At 34.2% G+C, this 26,621-nt stretch overlaps 1 protein-coding gene across 1 annotated transcript in view; it reads left to right on the top strand.

Annotated features, from left to right (window-relative positions):
- Nucleotides 1-25,829, top strand: part of LOC110993259 (protein couch potato) — a 131,311-nt gene extending 105,482 nt beyond the window's left edge. Inside the window, 8 exon segments of the mRNA XM_022259445.2 lie at nt 16,795-16,872; nt 17,462-17,515; nt 17,589-17,651; nt 18,356-18,500; nt 19,517-19,689; nt 20,338-20,525; nt 21,245-21,449; nt 21,692-25,829. Of these exon segments, the coding sequence (XP_022115137.2) occupies nt 16,795-16,872; nt 17,462-17,515; nt 17,589-17,651; nt 18,356-18,500; nt 19,517-19,689; nt 20,338-20,525; nt 21,245-21,449; nt 21,692-21,727 (942 nt within the window). The 3' untranslated portion in view covers nt 21,728-25,829.
- Nucleotides 25,830-26,621: the final 792 nt, after the last annotated feature.

The raw sequence follows: 26,621 nt of genomic DNA, 5'->3' as shown, positions 1-26,621 counted from the left end.
AATCTACTGATGCTCATTAGGAATAGTTTTTTAGATGGATCATTAATAAAATAAGATAAAGTTCTGAAACATCTTGCTTTAAGGTATTCAAAACATCGCGTTCGTACTTAAAATTCATAAAACTCTCTTAATATTTCATGCAAAACAAAATAACTTTTACGCTTGACATTCCTCAAGTGCAGAGTATTATTATCCGATCCATTTTAAAAGCTCAGTTAAAGTCCGTAAATGAGTACTCAAGGGTGAAGTTAAGCTAAGAAGAGTCTAGACGATGTGAACCTTAAAAGTTTTAAAGGTTTTAACCTTAATTCTGTTACTTAATATTTTGAAATATTTTATTATAAATTATAAAAGGCCGGCAACGCACTCGCGAGCCCTCTGGCATTGAGGGTGTCCATGGGCGGCGGTATCACTTAACATCAGGTGAGCCTCCTGCCCGTTTGCCCCCTGTTCTATAAAAAAAAAAATTACGAAAATCGGTATTATGTAGCTGACTTACTTTTTACGCAAATTTAATAATTTATAGTTTAACTACTTAGTGTATTACTCGATACTGTGATATCTGTGTAAACAATATATAGATATGGGAACACGCTTTTATATATGCCTCCCACATATATTAAAACATATAATTTAGCTATAAAATCCTCTTTTCAGGCCTTTATTAAAAACACAATAGATTAAATCTCGAATAGTTCATAGTATTAAAAATATACGTAAACATATTTGAAATACACGCCATTTTCTAGCAATAATACAAACATAAAGGAGGAATAATACAACCCCATATTTTTATCACTTGTACAATTTTAAAATATAAACAGTATTTCATAGCTACACGTATTGCCTCCACGGTTTATATTAAAGTCAGAAAGAGTTTCCTTATAAAGGGTTTTGCTTATTATGTATGAATGTTCTGCAGTCGCATAAGCCTGTATGGCTATACACACGTTTCATAATGCTTTATAAACTACTGCAGCAATGTTTGTGTTTATTTTCATAGTTTTATTTTCATTGCTACATAATATTTAAGAGAAAGCCTATAGCTATTGCGATGTATTTAGAAAAAGATCAATAGTAGTTTGCAGGTGATAGATATGAAATACACTTAATAAATCTTCTTAATTAGTATTTTAATTAGGCTTTTTAGGGAATTATCAAAAAGGTTAGTCGACATCACAGGAGAACGAAGAGCTGGCAGCTACCGCGCACAAAGAATTAGTCTAGCTATTCAATGGGGGAACGCTGCCTGTATCTTCGGAACCTTGCCTAAAGGGACTCTTATAATAATATTTTTTTAACTATTAAATTTATAGTTAGTCATTAGTATATTTTAATTTATTAGTATTGATATTATTAAACGTCGTATTGTGAGGTATTTCATAATTGAAGTTTAGATAAAATATTTGCGTTATTTTTGAAATTGCGTCGTAAATTGAATTAGTAACAATTATACATAATTCATAAAACCACTCCGGGCCCAGACATTAAATTGCTCACAATTCACAAAGCTTCAATAAGAAATTCTCCCCCAGGTAAAGATGCCCTAGAAATGACTACAAGCAGGAAATTTTAACGCTTCCCCTTCATTTGTATACAAGATTAGTATTCTGAGGTAAATTTTATTTTTCCGTTATAAAGTTAATTTTGTATTTTTATAATTTAAAATTACCAGGTAGGCTTTTGATGTGAATAACGCTACGTACTTTATACATACGTTGCGGTATTCAAACCAATAGCGTTAGGATCCTCCATTGTACATTACGAAATAGTGATTATGTAGCGTACCTTTATTACTATAAGATTTTACACACACATCAGTAGTTTATTATTATTATCTATTATATATATTTATATATTATCGCAGTATAATTTGGATATTATCCTACTCAATAACATTTCATTCGCAACGAAATGAAACGCGCCATCGTTTTCCTTAAGATTTATGTCCATTACAAATTACTTTTAAATTGAACATATTGAATGAATAATTATAAGTTAAAGTATTTTCTTTCAATGCGTAAAAATTATGTTAAATACAAAATACCATATAAGACACTGTAATCTTTCCGTAATACGCGAGAACCGGTAAAATTAAACTAATCAAGTAAATACAAAATAACCAACAGTGATACATGTATAAGCAGTGCCGTAGCCCATCTCATGTGAATGATGCCGAGTGTTCCAAGGTATGTTGTTAAAACTCAAGCCGTGTTGAGTCGCGCTCGCTAATTGTGCTCCAGCGTCGAGTGTAACACCCCCACAACCCCCCACCCCTCACCCGCTACCCAGTGCTCTACACTCCTTGTTTCGGCGGCTCATTGTACCTGGAAAAAACTTATAACTGTTGAGCTGTTGACATTGAGCGCGCCCAGCATCACTGCTATAAAGAGAACTGTGTCTTTTTAATTCTGTTTTCTTGTTTCGCTGTCACCTCGTTAGCTATGTTAATGCGGAACCCTTTCACGATGTAATGTATGCTTTGTATGCTTTATGCCATACTTAACCGGCATTTTTTATGCCTTTTAGTGTGTGTGAAAATTACATGTGAAAGGATATTTTTTCATCAAAGGGCTACTGTGTTGGCTTTATACAAACAAACACCTTTCGTGTTTGCAATTACATTAACGAATCCAACAAAAAGTTAGAAACAAAAAGAGAAACTAATAAACGTCGAACAAGTATTGGTAGTTTCATCGCAGCTGCACAAAACGGCGACAAAACCAAGCCAGGATCAGAACCACAACAACGGGCTGAAGTTTAATTCAATCGCTGTGCCTCACTGAATGTAGCAGGGTTGGGCACAACACGGAAGACTTAGGGTTGACACTTTAAAACCCGTAATACGCATAATTAGTACATATTTTATCGTAATTTGTTTAATATATCTATATATTAATTATTTAATATAAAGATAAAGCTATATGATTTTATATACTTTTAATGGGGAAGTACAGATGAGTAAATAACATAAAATGAATATCAAAATTACTATAATTAAAGTGACAACCCTAGGATAGGCGGTGTTAATTACCACTCGTGCGGCAAGCCACACATCGCGAACTTCGTCGACCGACGCGACGCAAGCTTCGCCACACATTTATCTTAAAATAGTGCCACATAAAAGCAACACAAAACTTCATTATAATATATATAATTTAATTAGCCCAAAGATCGTTTTGCTAAAGGTTGCAGATTCGTAGCTTACGCTTTATTCAAACAGAAAGCAATTTTATTAAAAAAGTTACTTCCGATAGTTATTTACTATCATATAACACATAAGACTGTTTTTGCACAGCTAGTTATCAGGGTTTAAATGCATTTTGACTTTCTCACGTTTGTATTTAATCAAACTGTAATGTGAATTTTTGGTGTAAATCCAATATAAGTTGAGTGTTCGCGATTTCAATTTAAATGTTCCATCCGTATTCCACATGCTTGCGTCAGATACCTCAAACATTCCTACTCCTTGTTAGAACGCAGCCCGACCCAAGGAACGCCTGTCCCGCTTTTCTCATGTAAATTATTAAGATTTCCCTTCGAAACTCAATATATAATATAAACGACAAGGCGACCCGGACGTTTTATGCTTACAAAACTTTGGAAAATTAAAAAATGTCAGGGAAAGAAGTAATTTGCATATTAAGGAGTAATTTAAATTATAGTATAAAAACAGTATTAAACTTTTAAATCTTTTAAAACAACTAGAGATATTTCTCAAAGACGCAACTGTATTTATCCTGTTTTCCTTTGAATATCTTTTACCGTCTAATATTACTTTACAGGAACAATTTTGAAAAATTGGATGGCACTTTATGAAATAAGCTGTTATAGAATCGATATTGGGCCGTCCGTGGGGTCCATCGACATAAATTCGCATTAGTGCCAGCTCTAGTCGACTTTACGGCGTTTTCGGGTCCTTCCGCCGCGTTCTTATGTGAAATATTTGTTCTCTTTAATATTTACCTCCTCTTTCTTGTGCCTTAGTATTAATTATTATTCTATTTTATTAATAACTGTTTACCAATAACTGCGTAGAATGAAACGTTTTTTATTCATTTCATTATTCAAAGTAATGTCAAAGGTTACGCGTGTAATAAGCTAAATTGGAAAATATACTACGAAGATGAAATTATTAAAGAAGGGAGAAAGTCTTTAAGTTAATTTTGCCTTCAAGGCGAGTCCTAAGCGAGGACATTTTAAAGGTGCCGTAAAGTTTCTAAGGAATTAATTTAGGATTGTCACGTTGTCTAAATGTTTGGGGTTAGATTATTCAATTAAGCTAAATTGTAATGGATTCGATCTTTTAATTGAATGTTTTAATTTTCCTCTTCTTAAATTAATATGAATGCTCTTTGGGTGAGTACTCTCTATTCCGCCAACTTTTTACCACGACTGATAATTTTACTAACACAGGACTAACATCTTCACATGCTCATGTAGGACGGAGAGGTTTTAAATATTACCAAGCAAATAATGATTGAGTTATAACTGCTATTCGGAAACTACCAGTAGGTACATATTTGAATTGTGATATCATATGAAACTTCTTTACGAGTGTCATGACATTCAATAAATATGTAGACGTAAGTGATTATTTAGGACGCCTGTCAGCACAAAATTAAGTGAGTTTGTTGAGTGTAAACAGGGATAATCCTTGGCTTGGCTATGATTAGCATATCGCGGCGGTCGTGAGCCATCTGCAATTTAAATCAGGGACTTGTTCGGAACGGGCCCGTCGCTTCTCGTTCTCGGAATTCGAGATTTACCACGATTAGATGATTTCATCTTCGATTTTCCGCCTGTTAGAATTGATTTTATTCCATAACAAAATTGTGACGAATTTTAATTGCTTAGGTTTATTAAGTTGTTACTGCTTTAAGTTTTAAGAATTTAGGGAAAATTATATTATTAGATTCTTTTTAGGTTTTCTTTAATATTCTGAAATGGAGGTCAGTTTGAATACAGTAACTAATTAACCAATAATAGAATATGTCTAAATAACTATTAGCTGATTACGTACGAAAGTTCAATTGTACTGCATTTTCGTATAGATGGTACTTATATCTTAGTGAAAAATGGCCGCAAATGTAGACGTCTAGTGAGAAATTCCCTTTCCACTCTTACTCGGGAATAAAGAATTTAATCGTCCCCGTGGGGACGTTATTTATGGCTATTTTCCTTCATTCTCCGCCAATTATTTATATACCAACATACTCGTAACCACAGATAGTTTTATGTTTGTTTGAAAAATTTATGTTACAACAAATGGTCACACGATTTTTATCATATAAGTATCTACTGATATCCAACATGAAACTATCATATCTTGATACTACTCCATTTTTAATTTGGCTTTTCCCAAACCCATTTTATTTAATACTTTATCGAAAATAAAACAGTATAAAAATCTCATTGTTTATAAGCTAATTAAGGCTATCCTATGAATGAATATTAACACTTATTAATGAATAAATTTACCTAAACGACAAGTTTAACGTGAAAGGAATGAATAAAAAAAGAAACATTTTAACGACAACAAAGTGCACTCGGCCGTACGACACTATTGATTTCCACAAACAAACCCGATGCCTTGATATTTGCTTACTTTCAATTGTTTTCTTCGTTCAGCGTTTAACCATTTTATCGGTTTAGTGGTTCCCTCAGAGAGTTCATTCACTTGAATAAGTAGCTGTGTTTCTTTTCTGCTCATTTCCTGTTACGATTTCGTAGTTATTTATGTAACGATATTACATTTATATACTTCTTATAACGTAGAGCAAATAGTATATAAATTAAATTAAATTGTATGTTTGTTTGCTGAAATTCCTCTACCGGCAACCCTTTCTCGTTCGTTATTTCTCGTCAAAAAACCTGTTACTGTACCTCAATTTCCTTTTAGACTATATTATTAAAAACCTGGTGTATTATATTAAAACCATTGTAATTACTAACATTCATAGACCTCTGCAGCTAATTCATTGTTAATTTTTATTTAAGTAGGTGTAATATAATTTTTTGAGTCCAAGAACCCCACGTATAATTGTTGATTTAGCTCCTAAAAAATATTTTAAGAATCGCACAAGTACTTGCAACACATGTTTAAGGAACTGCTTATTACCACTACGATTATAAATTATCATACTTTAGCGGACATTTCAACCCCATATTTGACACGAGTCCAAATATTGTGGAGAATGTATAAAGTAATATTTAATAAAGCCTTGGTGTCGTGTACAATGCCAGTGAATTGAATTGAGGTTGGCGAATCTAAACCGTAGAGGAAGTTGGTCCAATCCTATTCACCTGCAGCTACATTTGAATTTCAAATAAGATGAGACAAATCTGCTTCGTCGCTACCCCAATGTTTATCGCCCAATAGTTTTCTCGAGCTCTTCTTTACTTGTGTTGCAATTTTAGTAAAAGCTTTTCTAGACGTGCGAAAACTTAGCAAAAAGCAGTTTAAATTGTATTAAGTGGCTCAATTTATTGTGAAAATAAACTGAAATGTATTTATTACGAATGATATCAAGCTTAAAGCATTACATTTAACTTAAATTGCTTAAAATAATGTTAGGACATAGGACACTTTCTATGTTTTTTTTGAAAGAAAGAAAGAACTTTATTAGACACAATATACAGGAATGTTTCGATAAAGTAGAGTGCAGTGGCCCCCACACTAGGATTCCCTGTGTTGTGGGCAGCCAGTCTCTTCCTTTTGACATCTAAACAGTATTGCTTAGTTATTTCTACATAACACATTTACGTTTATACTATTTTTGTACAATAAGAATATTTTCTGTATCAGTATAGGACTGCTTAACAAGATATTGTTTCAGTTTTTTAGTAAAAATATGTAATGTGATTTTTTTAATGTTAGTGATAATTTTGTTTTTAATGAAGTGGTTAAAGATGAAAGGGCCTCGGAAGGAGAACAAGCGTTGAGCGAAAAATGTGCGATGATTTTTGAGTTGGTATATAGGTTTGCGTTTAGTTTGATTTGGTAGTATATGTCTTGACAAACTAAAAATGTTATTAATGATCTCATTGCATTGTGCCTATTCGTATTTTAAATAATTATTAAAATTAAAAAGTAGCAGTTTTTTTTTAGAAAATCGGGTCTCGGATGCTGGCATGTTGTGATACTCCGGTTGTATCTTATTATGAGTGTTGCAATTATCTCAGCACAAACATTGTGCACGCTCGCGTATCAGTCTCAATAGAGCCTTCGTGGAGACATCCTGTATTCTAATTATGAAATTTTTGTCTGTATTGCAAGTTCATTTTTTCACTTATTATGTACAAGTATTATCCCCGTAATCGGTAGGTATCGATATCTCGTACTGATAATAGCTTCCATTGTTATTGAAGAGAACAAGAACGATTAATTATCCATTGAACATAATTTGGGTGGATCAGCTTCCGTAATCTACCCGTCTCGTATTGATAATGGAATGCCGATCGGCAAATATATTAGAAGGAGCTTTACTAAGGTACATACAAGTGATAAAGGTATGCTGTGTATACATTCTTGCTTTCTCATACATTAGTTAATAGTAATAAATTCACCATACATAATATTCACTATTTTGATAGTTATAATGTTTAACTGTAAAAAAGTACTCATTTATTACCTATACAAGTTGTGTTCTTAAAAGCCCTCCTTAATGTTCCAGCTAGTGAGTAACTTTTCATACAAAAAAGGAAAAGTATGAAAATTTTGTTTTAAGATCCGAAAAACAAAACAAGTAGAAGATTAATTGTTTTTCCCGGATTTTCCAAGTTTGAAGTTGCGAAGCTCATGCGGTGTTTCGCTGTGATAAAGATGCAAGGACTTGTTATCTTCCAAACTTTTTCCTTCGCATAAGAAAATCCGGAACCCCTCTTAATAGAAAATAAATTGGTCGTGCGCTTTTAATGTTACTTTTGGCTATATTGTTGAACAACAGAAAGCTTTAACGTAAGTAAGTCAATAAGCTTAACTTCCGACAAAATTGATAAACTCAACTTAATTTGATAAAAATATAAATATACGAGTATGCATGCTCAAGTGCTATAAATCCATATAGAACGTATATTATAGTCAAGTCAGACAAAAAGAGTTACAATAACAAAATTGTTTGCGGCAAAAATCCTTATAAAGTTAACTATGTCTACAAGCGCGAAACTGAACGATCACGAGTCACAATTTTATTGGCAACAAATTGAACAAAAACACAGAGCACGTACCACTAATTCCAACAATGTGACTTCTTCCTACTTTTTACCCCTCCAACTTGTTTTTGGAGATATTTATAGTCAGCGAGTTTTCCTGAACTGGCGACGAAATATCCTTTTAATGACCGTCGGAGTGTCGGGTTTCTGCAATTTAGATTAGTCCTTTAATTAAATTAACATTATGATCCCTATCTCGGGAGCAGGTGGGCGACGTTATTGCCCTGTTAGAACTCTTTCCCCTCTGCGTTCAAGATTTTAAATGTATAGGACGCGTAGTCCCAAACGACATCCTTGAGAATTATGTCTGTAATTTACCAAGCTCTGACAATAAATTCTTTAAACCTATCTATTAAAGGTACGGTGTTTAACAGATTTAAATATTTGTAACTAAATTTCAATAATGTTATACGGTTAATAATTACGGGGCAAGAATAAAATGATATAATATAATAATAATCGATTTATCTTTAGGTCAAAACAGTTGATTTTTCTGGTAAATAAACGGAATGAATTTGACTGCGTTCAAAGCATTTGCTACTGGCTCAAACCTCGTCTACAGTCTGAAGACTTAATTGAGCAGTTAAAAGTATGAATGCAAAGAAAAGTAGAGCAATCGACTTTGATTAATGATCAGCTACGTTCTATAAGCACCAGTGCTTTCAATTAGCACGAACGCTGCGGTAGCTCTTCGGACAAATTTAACCCTCGTTTCTTTTCCAATCTGTTTGCACTCGGCTTTGTCTATTTTTAGGAGCTACGAGTATTGGAGCGCAGGTCGAGCGAAAAATTAGAAATATCTCTATCCGAGCCGATCGCGATCGACAGCTCCCAATGATTGTTCTACGTTGCTACTTTCTTGTTGGAAAGCGATGTCTTTATTGAGATTTATTCTTTATCGTTTTAAGTTTAGTTCTATTGTATTTGAATCGTGTGTACCTTTATTCTGTTCGTAGAATCGTATGGAGATATTTATAATTATAGATAAGAGATATACATAAGTCTGAAAGCGATATCGTCCGCAGTTACTTCATGTGCTCATAGCAAGGACTAACCTTCTGAAAAGGGCCCAGGGACTTTTCAAGTATTACGTAAGCAGATTTACTGCATTGACTCTCCCCCCCCCCTCCTCTTATCAGCAAAAGGAAGCAAAGCTCTTAATACTATTAGTACAATAACGTATTAATTTTTTGTAGGAATCCTCGATAGAGCATTTCTTTTTCAAGCATAGACAATATGTAGGTATAAAAGTAAAAAAATAATGCCTACCCTCTCACTTATAGTGCTTACGTGATACTTGAACGGCCCCACATATTATGACTCTGAGTCTAAATTTAGTTAACGAAATACCTACTAGGACCTTTTTCATTGTCCGTTGACTGAACTAAAAAGTTCTATTATTTGTTAGTTCTATTATTTCATAGTGCCTATAAGAGTTCATATAAGAGTTTTTTAGTTAGTTAGTTAGTTTTTTTGTTTATATTTTAGTTTTAGTGTGTTTTATTATTTTCTTGTTTGTTTTTTTTGTTGTTTCGTCTGTAAATTTTATTAACTTGTTGTGCACTCTTGTCATAGGGTCGCTTGTCAGGGCAGGTGTGTTTTATAACTAAATATGTTATAATTCATTATGACTATTGTTATACTTGCAGAGCTAACCTATGAATGTATGTAACATTCTTATTGTTAAATGAAACGAGTATTTTATTTAATCACTGTGTTAATTATATTTTAATGTTAACCAGACAATGGCGAAAAAGGAAGTAAGCTTAATTATATTACACAGAGCAAATCATAAATACCAGATATAACATAGACAATAAGTAATGTATTCTATAATAATTGCTGAAGGCACCAAATTTACATTCCATAGACTAACACTCCTACTAAATTTGAGCCTTCTATTAAAGCTTACAAATGAAAACCAAACATTAAATAGCTTAGTTATAAAACTTTATATAAACATACTTGAGCAACACAGTAATATGATAGCTTTACATTTTTGGTTTCTCAATCACACCAAGTTTCTCTCTGAAATATTGAAATTTTACTTACATAGAGCTTTTGTAAATATATCAGCTAACTGACTATTAGTACTAACATATTTCAAATCTATCAATTTTTGTGCGTATTTTTCTTTTACAAAGTTATACTTAATATCAATATGTTTACATCGTTTATGAAAATCATTATTCTTGATCAAACAAATAGCACTTTGATTATCTATATGAAGATTAATACAACTCTGTTTATATTCGTTAATATCAAGCATTAACTGCCGAACCCAGAGAGCTTCTTTTGTAGCACAGCAGGATGCCATAAACTCTGCCTCAGTGGTAGACAGAGCGACGGTTGATTGTCGTTGAGTGCTCCACGTCACTGCTGCTCCATTTTTCATGAAGATGTAACCAGTGATAGACCTTCTGGTGTCAGGATCATTGACATAGTCGGCATCAGAGTAACATTCAAGTATGTTACTTTGAGTTGATCTGAAACAGAGTCCAAAATGTTTTGTTTCTTTTAAATACTTAAAAATACGCTTTACCGCATTCCAATGCATCTGATCATAATTATTGAGGAAGCGAGCAACTGTTGACACTGCATACATGATGTCAGGTCTGCTCACTATTGCAGCAAATATGAGAGAACCCACAGCTTCTCTGTAAGGAATGTGTTTGTTGTTGCTATCAGACTCAGTGCTTTTTACCAAAGTAACATGCGGATCAGCAGGAATGCTATTAGTATTGGTATCACACATGTTAAATCTTTTCAGCATCTCTTCAATGTACTTCATCCACAAGTTAGAGTCTTTTGATGACAATGCTTCTGCATATGTTTGTGGTGTGACAGAGAGTGGTACATTACTTGAGCATAGGTATGTCTTAGGTTCTGTGTTCTTATTAATTTTATTTCGAGGACGAAATGTAATATTAGAACTCTGAGGATACTTCACTGACATCTCCGGTACATACTCAGGGTCATCAGAACCATCGCTGTGATCCACGGGTGTATGAGACGACAAATCTGTGGTGTTATCTTCACGGTTTGAAAAACTTTCAATTACATGATCTGATTCTTTATTTTCTGATTCTGACAATGAGAGAGGAACCACATTTCTTGTTATACTATTCTCTAGGAAAATTACATTTCTACTTTTTATGATATTTTTTGTTTTGGAATCTAATAATCTATATCCTTTACTATTTTCACAATAACCAACAAAAATAAGTTTCTGTGATTTAGAGTCCCATTTCTTAATTTTCTCTTTAGGTATTTGAGCCATTGCATAACAACCAAATATTTTCATGTGACTTACATCAGGTTTCCTTCCACTCCACATCTCCTCAGGTGTTTTATAATTTAGTGCTCGTGTAGGTGAACGGTTCACTATGTATGCTGCTGTCATTATTGCTTCAGCCCACAAGTTTTTCTGTAAGTTAGCATTGATTAACATACATCTGGCTTTTTCAAGCAGTGTCCTGTTCATACGTTCAGATAAGCCATTTTGTTGAGGCGTGTATGGAATTGATGTTTGATGTTGTATGCCGGATGACTTCAAAAATTCAGTAAAATCATTATTTATATACTCAGTTCCATTATCGGTTCTTAATACTTTAATTTTAGTGTCAAGTTGGTTCTCTACAAGACATTTGTATTCTTTAAATTTATTAAGACATTCAGACTTTGATTTTAAAATGAAAACAGTCACTTTTCTAGAATAATCATCAGTAAAGGTAAGAAAATACCTTGCATTTCCAAGTGACTTCACTTCCATGGGCCCGCATACGTCGGAGTGAACAAGTTCTAGCAATTTTGTTGCTCGGAAACCTTCACTTTTGAATGGCAAGCTTGTTTGTTTACCTTCTATACAGGAAATACAGGTCACATTACTGCTCAGGGACATTTGCACACCTTCAGCACAGGTGTCCAGCTTCTTCAGGTCAGTGTAGTTCAAATGACCCATACGCTGATGCCATAAGTAGAAATCATCATTTTCTGTTGAAGCAGATATGTATGCTGGAATACTATGTGTATTTAGCCTGTACATATTATTTATCATTTTAGCAGCTGCAACTTGCTTGTTTGTTTTATTCAAAATTTTACAACCTTGTTTGTCAAATTGTACTTGACAGCCACTATTTATTATCTGACTGACAGAGAGAAGATTCGTAGCCAACTCAGGAATATAGAGAACATTCTGTACCTTGATAGTTTCCAACTTACCTTGTGTATTGACAACATTAATATTTACCTTTCCACAGGCCTTCACAACTAGCTTCTTGTCATTAGCTACTCTTATTGTGGAAATTGGAGGTGTAATTTCATCGTAAATCAAGTTACCATTCATTGTCATATGCATTGATGCTCCAGAATCAATATACCAATTATTGTCGTTGTTTATTGTTGCAGATAGCACAGCAACATACCCAGAATCTGTGTTCTCCTTAGACTTCTGTTCCTTTTTCTTACTTCGGCAATATTTGCTTATATGCCCATATTGATTGCACACATAGCACCTTGGACCTTTACTTGTTTTGTTTTTATCTTGAGCTTGTTTGACAAACTGATTTCCCTTACTTTTGACATACAATGCACTAGACTCAGAGCTTTTCACTTCTTGCAGAAGCTTAGTCTTCACAGAATCAGCTGTAATTGTCACACCAGAGCTTTCAAGTGCCATGATCATTGGTTGATACATTTCTGGTAAACCGGCAAGTAATAAAGTCCCAAGCCATTCATCATCGACTTCAAAACCAATGTTTCTTAACTTGTGAGCAGTGGTCATGATCTTGTTAACATAATCTTCAATGTTCAGACAATTTTCAAGTGTTGTATTGATCAGATCTCTCAACAGACCAACTCGGCGTGTCAAACCTTTGTCATCGAAAGCTTTGGCTAAATTATTCCAAACTTCTTTAGCTGTTTTGGCTTCTTGTATATGTACATAGTTGATGGGATGTACTAATAAGATAATTTTCGACTTCGCTTTTGTGTTAAGTTTGGGATCAATTGCTTCATTGTCTTTCGCGGTGACACAACTCAATAATTCCTCATGTTCGAGGTAGGTTTGCACTGCAAATCTCCACGTAGAATAGTTTTCTCTTCCAGTCAGCTTTTCAATCAGTGCCATCGTATTATTTGAAGACATTTTTTGCTGATGAAGAAAATTGAAAAACGCGTGGCAAGTTTTGAGGTTATACTGAACTCAATTTCGTACTTTTCACTTTAACTATTTTGTTTTTAAATAAAATCAGGTGGTCTGGGCCCATAACCTGTTAAATGAAACGAGTATTTTATTTAATCACTGTGTTAATTATATTTTAATGTTAACCAGACAATGGCGAAAAAGGAAGTAAGCTTAATTATATTACACAGAGCAAATCATAAATACCAGATATAACATAGACAATAAGTAATGTATTCTATAATAATTGCTGAAGGCACCAAATTTACATTCCATAGACTAACACTTATTCAATCAAATAATAAATAAAAGTGCGAAATACAAAGACATTCTATTTTCAGAGAGGGAAATATCTCTGTCGATATTTTGCCTATTTCTCATATTCGAATTGCTTTTGAATGATTAGAGAATTGCCTTTCTCAAGTTACATCATCGTTATGATTACGTCATAAAAATATTATTACACATTTTGATTCAATTTAAATAATGGATGCGAAAATTTGTCGAGAAGTGAAAAAATTTTGACGATAAAATTAAATAGTGTTTAATTTTAGTTATTCATTTGAAACTTCAGTAGTAATTTAATTAATAATCTTTTTATATTTCTCAACAATTTACTTATTTAACAATTGCTTATTGTTAACATAAAATATTGTTATTAATATGGTAATGTTTACGCGCCATCAACTTAGTGGATCAGTAATGTCAAACCCGTATGTTAATTATTCTCCTGTATCCTTTCTTATATAAATTCGTATTCATCTTAAATAAAAAAAGCTACTAATTAATTTATCTACTGTTCTTAATTCATAAACATTAGAGGTTTCAAATGTATGTTTTCCATGAATATTTATACGTTCCATTTAAATAGGTACATTGCATAATCAATTAAGTGTGCAATTAACGCATCCGTTAAGCACATAACATTTGCACTTAAAAAGGACTGTATACACGTATGAAAAATTCGATGTGCAATGCCCCAAGCCTTTCCGCTCCACTCGCTGCACGTCGATCGATCGTGTGCACACACCTTTTTATTTATTCACATTTATTTTGAACGCGTTATTGAATACCGACAGATAATAAAAATAGAAAATGTTTACCTATCGAAAAATCCAAACTGTCCAATGTAAAATTTCCAATTTTAAAAATATTTTGATTGGATGTTCAGGTATTTTCACATTGTTTTTGTAATGTCTGAATATTTTTCTTTTTCTGCTATTTTTATTAGGTAACATTTCGTAATGTTTGTACATTTTATATAAAGTAAAACGTCTCTTTCGTATTATTAACGTCAACTTAAGATGTTATCAATTCTACAGGCGGATCAAATAAACGGTTCTTTCATTCAAACTAAGTTAACCATGAAATTGAGATAAGCATGCAGTAAACTCAAGTAAATATAATTTAATACTTTATTTTCAAGTTAGCAGTAGTTCAAATAATAGCCCTATATATTCTATACACGGTAATACTTAATAAATAGTTTCTATCTTACAATAGATAATCATGGGCGGCGGTGTCACTTAACATCAGGTGAGCCTCCTGCCCGTTTGCCCCCTGTTCTGTAAAAAAAAAATATTGTAGTACTAGTTTAGTGCGCTGTTGTACGTTGTTCTTGAATAATACTAATTTGAAATACACGTAGTTTATAATGAGATAAAGAGCATGTAGTCAATGTGTCGTAATATCATTTAAACAACATAATAAATGTTTTAACGACCGACAAAGTTAGACGTACGTACATTATTCAGTTAAATTGTTAAATTTCATGAGCTTGAAACATGGTGCAACATGATAATAAGTTCTCACAGAGAAAGCTCCAGTGTTGGTTCTGCGAATTTTCCTCTTTTCTCTGAACAAGTATGAAACATAACTCAATAGTGAGGGGATTCGAGCGCAACCGAGTGTAAAACGGTCGACGTGGAGGGCGCATTTTCAAACTGACCGGCCACCGGTGCATTCTCCGTGATTTATACATAACATTGTTTGACGTAGGTGTTTTACGTAGCACTACGCGAATGCGCGTAGCATATCCTACGAAACCTTACGGCGTAGGGCGAAGTGTTATTGATACTGTCACTTTAAATATATATTACTAAGAAGACTCCTCTCTTGTAAATACATTTTAGTTTACTTGTACGTCCAAATACGTAATTAAAGAATGTTTTACATACATACAAGATCTACTTAGAGCTTCTAGTATATTTATGACAAAAGTCTTCTTCTTAGACAGATTTATATCTTTTTATATAAATTTAATACACAATTAAGGTAAATATTATGTGTTCCTACCATTTTAACTTAAAATTAAAAATTCTTATAATTAAAAAATTAAATACTTTTCAAACTATTATATTAAAAAAAAATCGCAATATTGGAAAGAAAATAAGCGTCTATATTTAAAATTGGCGAAGCAAAAGTAAAACGTATCCTTGATACGGGGATGCCCGTTCAGCGAAGTGGAAAATAGCCGACATAAAGGTCCCACATTCTGGTGCTGACCGGACACGGAAGCTATAAAATATATACGAGAGGTACCCTTCACATCGAGGGCCATAACCTCAACAAAATATGTTTAAAAGCCCCTTGAAATACACTTTTATAACGGAGTAGTAGTACATATTTTCTATTCGCTTTTGTGATAGATCATAGAAAAGATTTTATATTTATAGCATCAAAATGGCCTAAATTCGTTGTATTCTAGTTGTTTTGGTTTTCATTATAAAAAAACAGTACTTTATAAAATTGAGTTTTCTATAATATGCATGATCAACATTCAACAAAGTTTAATATTGAACAAAGATCGAAAGGAATAAAATTGAAATTGAGGTACATAAATAAGGTGAACAACAAGATGGCGGCGAGCGGCGGCCGGTGTTACCAGCAATTAATCTCCATTTCCCGCACGCGCCAAATCGCGTCGCCATTACGAGCACTGTTTTATTTCATTAAATGGACCCGCCGAATTAATGCGTTGAAACGTTTACTAAGAGAAAGAATAGAAAATCTACTAAATGGGCCGCTCTTGCATTACGCTGCTCCTTTTGATATTAAAACAAAAGATGGGATTCGCCATTTTGGATAAAGTTGTCAGATTTTTTTGGTACCATTACCATTTTTTTGCTTGGCTTTAGTTACATTTTATTTTATTTTTTTTATTTTCGTGACCTATATGAGTCTGACATATTTTTGTATTAGAAAAAAATATTTGCTTTTGTATCTGATTCCTTTTATAAACATTAATTTCAATAAGTACTATATGTATGAATGTTTCGAGTCTTGACATATTTTGTACATATTATTCTTTAGTAAAATAATATGTATAAACAGATTTAATACTATTGATAAACCTTAGTAATCCACAAAGATAGTAAAAGACAAATGGTATGTTGCAGGTGCGGACTTTGTTCGTGAGCGGACTTCCCATGGACGCAAAGCCTCGGGAACTCTATCTACTATTTCGGGCATATGAAGTAAGTTTTGACGCCAACTTCACCTCAAAGGATGAAGTTAAATAAATCACTGCCCATCTATATGTTTCGCTGTTTCGGGATTAAGATAAATTATTATGAGTCTGCCTGCCAGTCGTTATTTTAAATCTAATCCAATTCTAGTTTTTATTTTAAGTATTATAACACAACACAAAGGTACCAATACACAGCGATTTATTTTTAAGTTATCATGCCTGTATTGGATAATCGAATTCTGTTCATAAATCAAACATATTTCGCGATTGAGAAAATATTATCAATCGCGTTGCGTCTCTCGGCACGCAACGGGCTCGATTGGGATTACGGCGTCGTAAATATCATATGTCATGCCCCGATACGTAATATTTGGATTGAATCGATTCAGTTCATCGATAAGGGGTATTAGACTCGGCTGGCACGGATAGTACCGTGGCCATTTCTTCCTAAACTTAAACGGGGGTTCAAATATCGCGTGTATAAAGGTACGCGGTACGGGGTGATACCATTTTTGATCGCTAAATGTATTTCGTATGAACTGAATTTCGATTATTATTCGAAATTGAAAATGATTAATGTTCGTTAATTCTTGTAGGGCTACGAGGGTTCGCTGTTAAAAGTTACCAGCAAAAATGGCAAAACAGCATCGGTAAGTTAATTGATAATAATTTTTGTACTAATCATACTGGAATTGATTTTTTTAACTAGGGATATTTTTACAGCCTGTTGGATTCGTCACGTTCCACACGCGGGCTGGAGCGGAAGCTGCTAAACAAGATCTTCAGGTTGGTTCAAATTATATTTGTATGCAATCTATCTTAAAATCTAAAAATAATCAAAATTAAAAATTTATTCAAAAGTATTAAATTTTTCTTAACTAATTTGATAAAAATAAACATTATGTAATGACAGTATAAAATTGCCTAAAAGCAATTCGCTTTAGACACATAATAATTCACGTCAAAATCTCTGCATACGTGCGAGATACTACACCAAGGTGATATTTGTAAATACTAAGACGACGCACGGTGTTACTAAACCTCTTCTCATCACATGCCTCAACACAGCCAAAACGCACATAGTTAATATTCTCATTGTAGACTTGAAATAACATTTTCCCGTCTCCGAGTAACCGCATCGTTTATGCTAAGTCCATGCACATGTCGAATTGCCAACGTGAGCCCAACGTAAGCCACAAAGCCCGGTCCCAAGTGGTCTATTAATTACGGTGTAAATACGTACTGCATGTCACTGTTTGACAAGTTTTGATGTCACATCCCGAGCACTGTGTGGCACAATTGCAGGCGCAGGCGTTAAAAATACCTTCCAAAAATCAAGAACACAACGAGATCATTCCGGGTATTTTAAACAATAGACAATTGAGTACAGAATTGTTAAGTTCCATAACGCGATTGTGTCCCCTTGTGGACGAGCGGCAATGACCATCGTCATTATATCGGAGCGCCGCACCGCTCGCGGCTGTTCACAGCAGGGTGTCCGGTTCGACCCCGACATGCCGCAAACGATTCGGCTGGAGTTCGCTAAAAGCAACACGAAGGTCAGCAAGCCGAAGCCGGCCGTAGCCACAGCCGCGCCGGCAGCACATCCCGCATTGATGCACCCGCTCACTGGACGTAAGTACCGCCCTTTGCACACACCGCCCCGCGTTCGCTCGATTATACTGTATCGCCAACACGGCCGAATATTCCATCGTAATCTTACGGATAAATCCCAGTCCCACACATTTTATTGAAGTTTATAGTTGCTTTTACTGCTGTTTCTGATGAGACAGAGGTTACCATGACTAGGTAACTATAATTTAAACAACATACTTTATAAAATTTGTATGAAAAATTCACTAAATATACAAAAACAAAAAGATATAGAGTCAAATAAATCTAGTAAATAAAACCATTTTCCTAATTAAAGCAAAGTAAATTATTAATAATAATCCAATCATTAGCTTATATTACAGAAAAGTAATTAAGACTTAAGTTAAGAAGCTACCTCAAGCTCGAATTCTAACTCTAATTCTAGCTTTTTTTATTACGGAACAATTATATAAGTTAAGTTGGCGCTACTACTTTACTGAACTTAGTAAATGGATTAACGGAAACTCTCTCCTTCACTACCACATGTTCCTAACATTCATGCACAAACATACTGATTTAAATCCTTAAGTTTTTCCAATGCAACCTTGCGAATATTGCAAATATTGAGAACCTTGCGATGGCGTGTCGAGCGAACGCAAATTTTGGGCAAGTATATGTAATCGCTTACACGTACCACGCAAAGCCTGGCTCCGCGAAGCTATAACCTAGTCTACCTATCAGTCGATCTGTCGGGTTCTTTACTGCTATTCTATTTAAACACATAACGTTTTATGACAAGTCACGTTCAACTAGCTTTCTTTTTGATTAGTAAGGCACGTTATTGAAATATTTTTCATATTTCGATTTCGACTAACGATTTCCTACCGTTATTTCAATTATGTTCTTTTGATCAGTTCCAAATTTGTGGTTCCTTAACTTTCCAAAGAAAGCCAGCTGATTATAAAAAAAATATCCAATGAGACTAAATATATATGAAGTTGTAAATATTCTTTACCTTTGTAAATCTTTGTATGTTCAATTGGTAACTCTGTGTACAGATTTAGCCAGTCCGTTCTTCCCCGGAGGGGGCGCTGAGCTTTGGCATCACCCGTTAGCCTACGGGGGGGAGTTGCCGACTTTGTCCCATGGACTGGTGCATCCAGCCATCCACCCGCAGATGGCACCCGTCCGTTCTTATCTCTGACTAGCTGCCGCCGATAGGCCACACCACGTAAGTACAAAATTAGTTTATAAAAACCAAATAGTTGCATTTCATCAAAGAACTATAATAATAATAAGATCTATTCCCCAAACTCTTAGGTAATTCCCAAATCTTATTATTTAATGAGGATATAGTTCATTCGCCTCTTATTCCGATCGCCTTTATCTCAGAACTCCTTGTGAAAGTTGTATGCGCAAGAACCAGATTTTTAAAGATTTGATGAATTTTAAATATCACCATGATTTCCACTATAAGAGTACTCTTAGTAGAAATATATGTATTGATGTATCGGCGCTGTTCGAACTGTTACAACTCCTCAATGCATACCATATTGCTGACACATCCCGCTTTATACCCAAGTCAAGTCAAGTCAACAAATGAGAGGTAGTTGTTGCATGGGAAATTTCTTCCCATGCAACAACTACCTCTCATTTTTCCCATCAAGTCAGTCGCTCTCCTAACTCTTATCCGAGCAGACATATTTTTTTAATTGTTCTATTTCGTGCTATTTCCATTGTGAATTTATAATATACCTATATTGAAATCAATAAATCTTTTTTTAAAAAGATCCCAATCAATTACCGCGTAACAGAACGCTCAGTTTGCTTACCTATAAGTCGCTGTTGTACACTATATAATTTTTTTGATCGCTGGCAGACCCCGTTGACGTTAGGCGCCTGCGTGTTACCAGCACCCGCGCTGGGTTCGCCAGGGGCTGCCCACGCCCCGCCTGCGCACCCTGGGCACACACCGCACCCAGCGCATCCCGCGCCCTGCTCTACTCTTTTCGTCGCCAACCTTGGCCAGTTCGTATCAGAACACGAACTCAAAGAAATATTCAGCAGGTACGTCTGTTTCGATGGTCTTCTGTTTTCAAAAGGAACCAACTGGGTGTAAACTGCCATGAACATGACGAATTCATTTTGTAATATATGTTTGATATACATCTTTATGTTAATCAAATTTTTGGCATAGGCTCATTTTTAAACGTATCATCCTTTTTGCACAAAATAAATCTAATCCAGTTGGTTACCTTACTCAATCTGCATGGATACATTAATAAATTGTAAGAAAATATATAAGATATTGAATGAAAGATAAATGTCTCACAGTGCATGTTGCACCATGTGTCCAATATGGATTTAATAATAAACAAATTATTTGACTCAAACTATAAAACATTTTAGTTTGCGTAAGATAAGGCCTGCACCCGTATCACCTCAAGCATGACATCGACATTATGTACACAATATCACATAGCGAATGACAGCACCAATTATTAAATCACTACACTGACCGCAATGCACCTTTTAAACAAAATAAACTATTCCAAATTTAAAACAACATTGCAACGTGCGTTTACTTTTAATTTGCCTCGGGTAGTACAAGTTATTTTGCAATTTCAACAATAATATACACAGTATTTCGTAATTTAAAAAATCGCGCTTTCCACGTCAGAACGCTGACCTGTCTATATAACTTAATATTAAAAAAAAAAATTAAATGTACAACATACACGTGAGGCTAGAGGGGATACGAATGTGGGCATATGTAATCATGACAGTTGTGCGGGCTTCTCGCGATTGCGGCTCTTGACCGGAGGAGGTGGTTCTGGCCCCGTAGCCTTCGTCGACTTCGTAACCCCAAGCGAAGCGGCCGCGGCCATGACTCGACTGCAAGGCGCTCTGCTCCTCAGCTCTGAGGCGCCTATCCATCTCGAATACGCGAGGCATAAGTTGGCACACAACGGCTGGATACTCGCACATGAAGTATGCACGCGCACTGCTATTTCAATACTACACCGTACTTTTTAGAGTATCTTTCAATAAATTATTTAAAATGTGTAGCATGATTTGATACTACGTATTTCAGTTTTTGTATCTCTATAAATTAATGTTCGGTCCAAAGTTTAATGAGTATTGTTCTAAAATCACTTGCACCTTGCACATAGTTACCCGCTTTGAGTGATATGACTTGCGTTTAATAAACTAATGTTGCTTTCTATCAGCAGGGAGTCAAAGGGGGAGAAGAGAGCGAACAACATTAATTCGTTCGTGGCTCTCGGCACTTGACAACCGGCGCATTGAGGGACGCGCGATACTTTTCCTCCGAACCATATCCAAAATAGAATTTCAGCAGTGGAAGATGGAGCTCTCACAACCCTATATCCACTTTATTGCTTACCAGGCCAGACATATTAAAGTCAAAGTGTGAACGATATTTTGTTTTGATCATTTTCGTTTCTATATTTGGCTTTAAAATGTTCGGTCCCCATATTGTAAGAGCTCTCTTCATATTTATGTTATTCGTAGGAACAACGTCTAGAGGTGTGGTGTATTATGTTGATACCAAATTTAGCGTAAATTTACTATAAGTTTAACATTCCACTTTATTGTTTACCGTTTGCAATGAAATATTTTAATATATAATTTTTGATAATATGTTAAATGTATCTTTTATGTAATATTTAGATTTATTTACAACTAACTTATTATATATTCGTTTTTATATAAAGGCCGATTTATTCAACTGAGACCATTATTGTAATACTCACTGAGTAAAGACCAGTATAGAAAGGTTTATTGATTGTATTTCTTTCAATTTATAGGAACAATTCTATGCTAGTGTTGACGCAGTTTATATCAGAAATTTATTGCGTTAGAATATATCTCATTCGAATAAGCTAAAAACCAAAGGTGCCCTTCATAGAAAGATTACGTTTTGTTAACTAAATATTTCAAGTTAAATGATTTTTTTAAAAGTTGTAATATATAACGATACTTTTGTTTAGTCTCGATAATATTAGTATTTAAATGAATTTCACGAATATTTCAAATTATATTTACCAAATGCTTTCTTAGTGATTTTTATATTTGAACACTCGTTAAAACGCTGGCACTTTAGTGTTGGTCTTACGATCCTATCTATTAAAGGATAATGCAATAAAGGTAATATAGTGTCGCCCCCTGGTGTCGCTTACTGTAAAGTGCAATACATTACTGAACACTCGAGTCCCAACGACCGGCACCACTGTCGTTTAACTTTCTATGTATAGTATTAGAACTAGTGAAAATGACACTTCAAAATATAATTTTCGTATTCCCAATCTTATAGCAGCATAATTGGTATTATGTTGGTCCATTCTAATTTTCACTAGCTCTGAGACTACTTTTACTTACTTGTGCCTTGATCTATTTCAAAATTTGGTTAACAATCTTTATATCGTTTGTTTATCTGTAATATACGTCAGTGGTATCGAGATCAGTTCAGTGTTGCGAGAATTTAGCCTTGGCCTTATAAGATTAAATAAATGTAACCTTAATGTTAAAACTAGTTATAATTAACTGGCGACTCGCCGTGCTGAATAGTGATGATGTTCTATTTGCATGCTTCGACGAGCTTCTTGGTTATCTTATAAAACAAATAGTAGATTTACTGTGTAACCTTTAGGTCAATACCATATAAATTAGGTAAGGGTATTTATTGTAGATCACCATAGTTACATTAATAATAAAAAAAGTTATTCATACATAATTATTAAACAATGTATTGAAATAAAATTTTGAGTGTTAGATATAATTGAAATGAAAGATTAATATATTTTTATTTTTAGCTAGTTAACTATCGCAAACAAAATGGACTTACACCTAATATGTGGGTACAAGAAAGTACATTGCGTTTCGATATAGCAATAAACCAAAAAATGTATAAATTATAATTGCCTAGAAACGTATTCTGCTGTAATATGTAAAAATTATATGAAAAAAGTAAAAAAAAAATATCCCTGCATAGGCTAATTATAAGGTTTCGAAAGTTTTGATATAATTGACGTGACACACCGATGCGTGCACGCAAGTGTACAATTCCGTAAGTTCTTATGAAAAATATCTTAGTCAATATTTAATAGAAATATCGTCAATTTTTAAACAAACTTAGCTAAATTTTATACGTTGTTTATAGTAATCGATAAATGTGAAACATACCGATCGTAGCGTATACACCAAAGATAAGCGATTTACATAATATAAATACTAACCTCTGACCGTACCAAACATTATTTGTAGGCGCGTACTGCGGGAATATCGAATATCTAATATTCCAATATCAAGGAGACTAGGGCCTTATATATTCTTAAAATCCTATCGAATTCCAATTTAACATCATATTTCTATTCATAAATCGACATATTCCTCTTTAATATTTGAAAGGCCCACGTCTTGTAAAAGATATAATCGTATTACGGAAAATCCCAAAATCGCTGTCATCTAACTACTAAGTCAATGTTTACTTATTTAATTCGGTATATTATGCTAATTCGTATGTAAGTGATTGTGTAATAGTGTAGTAGAGATCTCCCATAACTTCGGCGCGCGGTGACCTCTATGCAAGTGAAATACAACGAAATTCCTGTTATTGAACTTTGTGCATATAAATGTAGTTTCTGGACTTTGTATAAGCGGGCAGCGCTCAGGCGTTAAGTGCCCTTGAACTATGAATCGATGTTCCTTGTACGTTTAATTAATTTCACCCTCTTAGTTTCGCGTGTCTCGTGACAAGTATTCCTGTGTTCAGAGGCTGCTAGGGGTCGCCAGTGCCGCTAAGATTCCGTCCAACACACTAGCTAGCGTAAGAGACGTCCAGTGGCTGCGGACACGGCTACGTCACCTATTGCGGGACTACTCGATACATATCATCGTGTAATATTAATGTAATTAGAGTTAAACAAAACTGTTTCATAGAGACGTTTATTCTGTATCCTTGTCTACTTCTCATTATGCAATCGGCTATATGTCACGCTAACTGTTTTACGTTATCGGATTTCTCGCTTGGCTAAATTTCACCTTGATATTTCAGCTTGTACGAAATAGAATTATTTAGCGAAGATCAAATTAGATTGAGAACAAACGGGTGGATACGCGATAAATAATTGATGATTGTTTACGATACAGAGTAGAGGCGAGCGTGACATTGCGCCGTGATAGGGTAGTTGGGGTGTAGCATCGCCTTGCAAGTTAGGTTAAGTGACGCGGTAACACAAACGCCGTGCATCGGAAACATATCAATTCTGTGCCCCTTAATAAAAATAAAAGTTAGCTAATAACTAATATAAGAAATACATATGAATAGCATAAAGAAACAAAATAATCGTTCGAAGTATCAAATACATTCTAAGTGTTGTTTTCGCACGCCGAGAAATATTGCGAATTAGATATTCTCTAAATGGTTGACGCATAGTACCCGAGTAGTGTCGCGCAATTTTTATTATTTTAACTTAATTATCGCAAGTAGTTTTAATTTTTCTTGTTATATGTAGGCTAAAGGCTTAATTGCTAAAATAATTTTTAAACGCTTTCGTATTCAGTATTAATGAACTTGTTTTTGTTTATTGCGGTGACAATTGTAAGCGTTGCTGAAAATTTCTTTCACCCAGCAAATTATACCATACAAATATATAAATTAGTGGTTAATCGTTAGATTTGTGTGACTTGGATTATTTAAAGCTTTTAGAGCAAAGGTAAAGTGTTATTGTGGTTTAAGAAAAAAACATAATGACATTGTAAAAATAGTGATAAATTTAGCTTAATTGTATAATTATTATGACTTTTATAGATGTTCATTGATTTTTCTTTTCTTACTTCATTGACTATTGTGGCATTGGAGACGTCATTGTTAATTCAAATAAATTTGAGCTCATCCTCAATCGAAGTTTTTATTCATACATCCCTTCGATATTAACGTCGACAAGTCTCCAAATTGATATCAGTTCAGTAAATTTCTGAGACAAATTTTCATTTTCTCTCTGGTGTACGATCAAAGTCTATTTACAAACTGTATTAAAATCCTCTTCATTCTGTCATTTGTAATTGAAAATATAGATATTAATATTATATGTCGTTTTTAGGATACCAATATTAGGATAATTATTAAAGGTTGAGCTTTGAATTTGCTTTGTAGTTGCTTCAATACGTCTTCTTGTAAAACGAGTAACAGTAATATACATTGTCTTTGTTTTACAAAGACGACGTAGATTGAGGGTTAAATCGCTAAATTCTTTCCGTAATTACAAGGCAATGTTGTATTTATGTTATAATTAGTTTTAAAGCATTATAGGGTCCAAAGATTGGGAATAAAGATTATGCGAGAAATCATTCTTGTTTCCTTAGTTCAATTGGTCCTAGCAGAGTATCAGAAGTTTTAATGACAACATGAATATTTAAGGCCCCTACGTATATGGTACACATGGAATAGTCTAAAAGGGGTGGATACAATAACTTGCCCCAAAGGCAACTCGTTAGAAGAATGGTTCAAGTATTTTGAACAAAAGATTAGAATCTGCCGACATACTAATGTTAAAAATCGCTAACAATTTATATTTAATGTTAGCAAACATTAACTTTGGTTTACGTTATAAGACAGTGATTCCCAAAGTGGTCTATATCGACCCCTATCGGTCTATGACAACCTGCAAGGGGTCTACGTCAGCGAAAAAAAAAATTAGGGGTCCATGAAATGAAAACATGTGTTTTTACTTTAAGTTTTTAACACTAAACTTCACTACAGTTAGAAATTTACAAGAAATCAATATCATGTAAGTAGGGGATACCCAACACGGAAAAACATGGCAAGGGGTCTACGACACAAAAAAGTTTGGGGAACTCTTTTATAAGACATAATTTTAGTTGCAGCAAGTATAAATAAGGCACTAGACAGCAACAACAACATTGGCTGTTCTATTTATTTCATTTTTATAGAACAGAGGACCAACAGGCAGGATTCTTACCCACCCTCACGATACCGCCGACCATGGACACTTTCAAAGCCAGAGGGTTCGCGAATGCGTTGCCGGCCTGTTAAGAATTCTAAACTTACACTCATTATTTAATGTGTATGCAGAGAGACGCTGCGGTGCTTACTTAGGCGAATTTTTTGAGTCAGGTGTC

Source organism: Pieris rapae, chromosome 3 (genome assembly GCF_905147795.1).
Source record: "Pieris rapae chromosome 3, ilPieRapa1.1, whole genome shotgun sequence".
NCBI classification, from domain to species: Eukaryota; Metazoa; Arthropoda; class Insecta; order Lepidoptera; family Pieridae; genus Pieris; species Pieris rapae.
The sequence above is the reverse complement of the archived record's forward strand: the minus strand, read 5'-3'. Positions and strand labels throughout refer to the sequence as shown.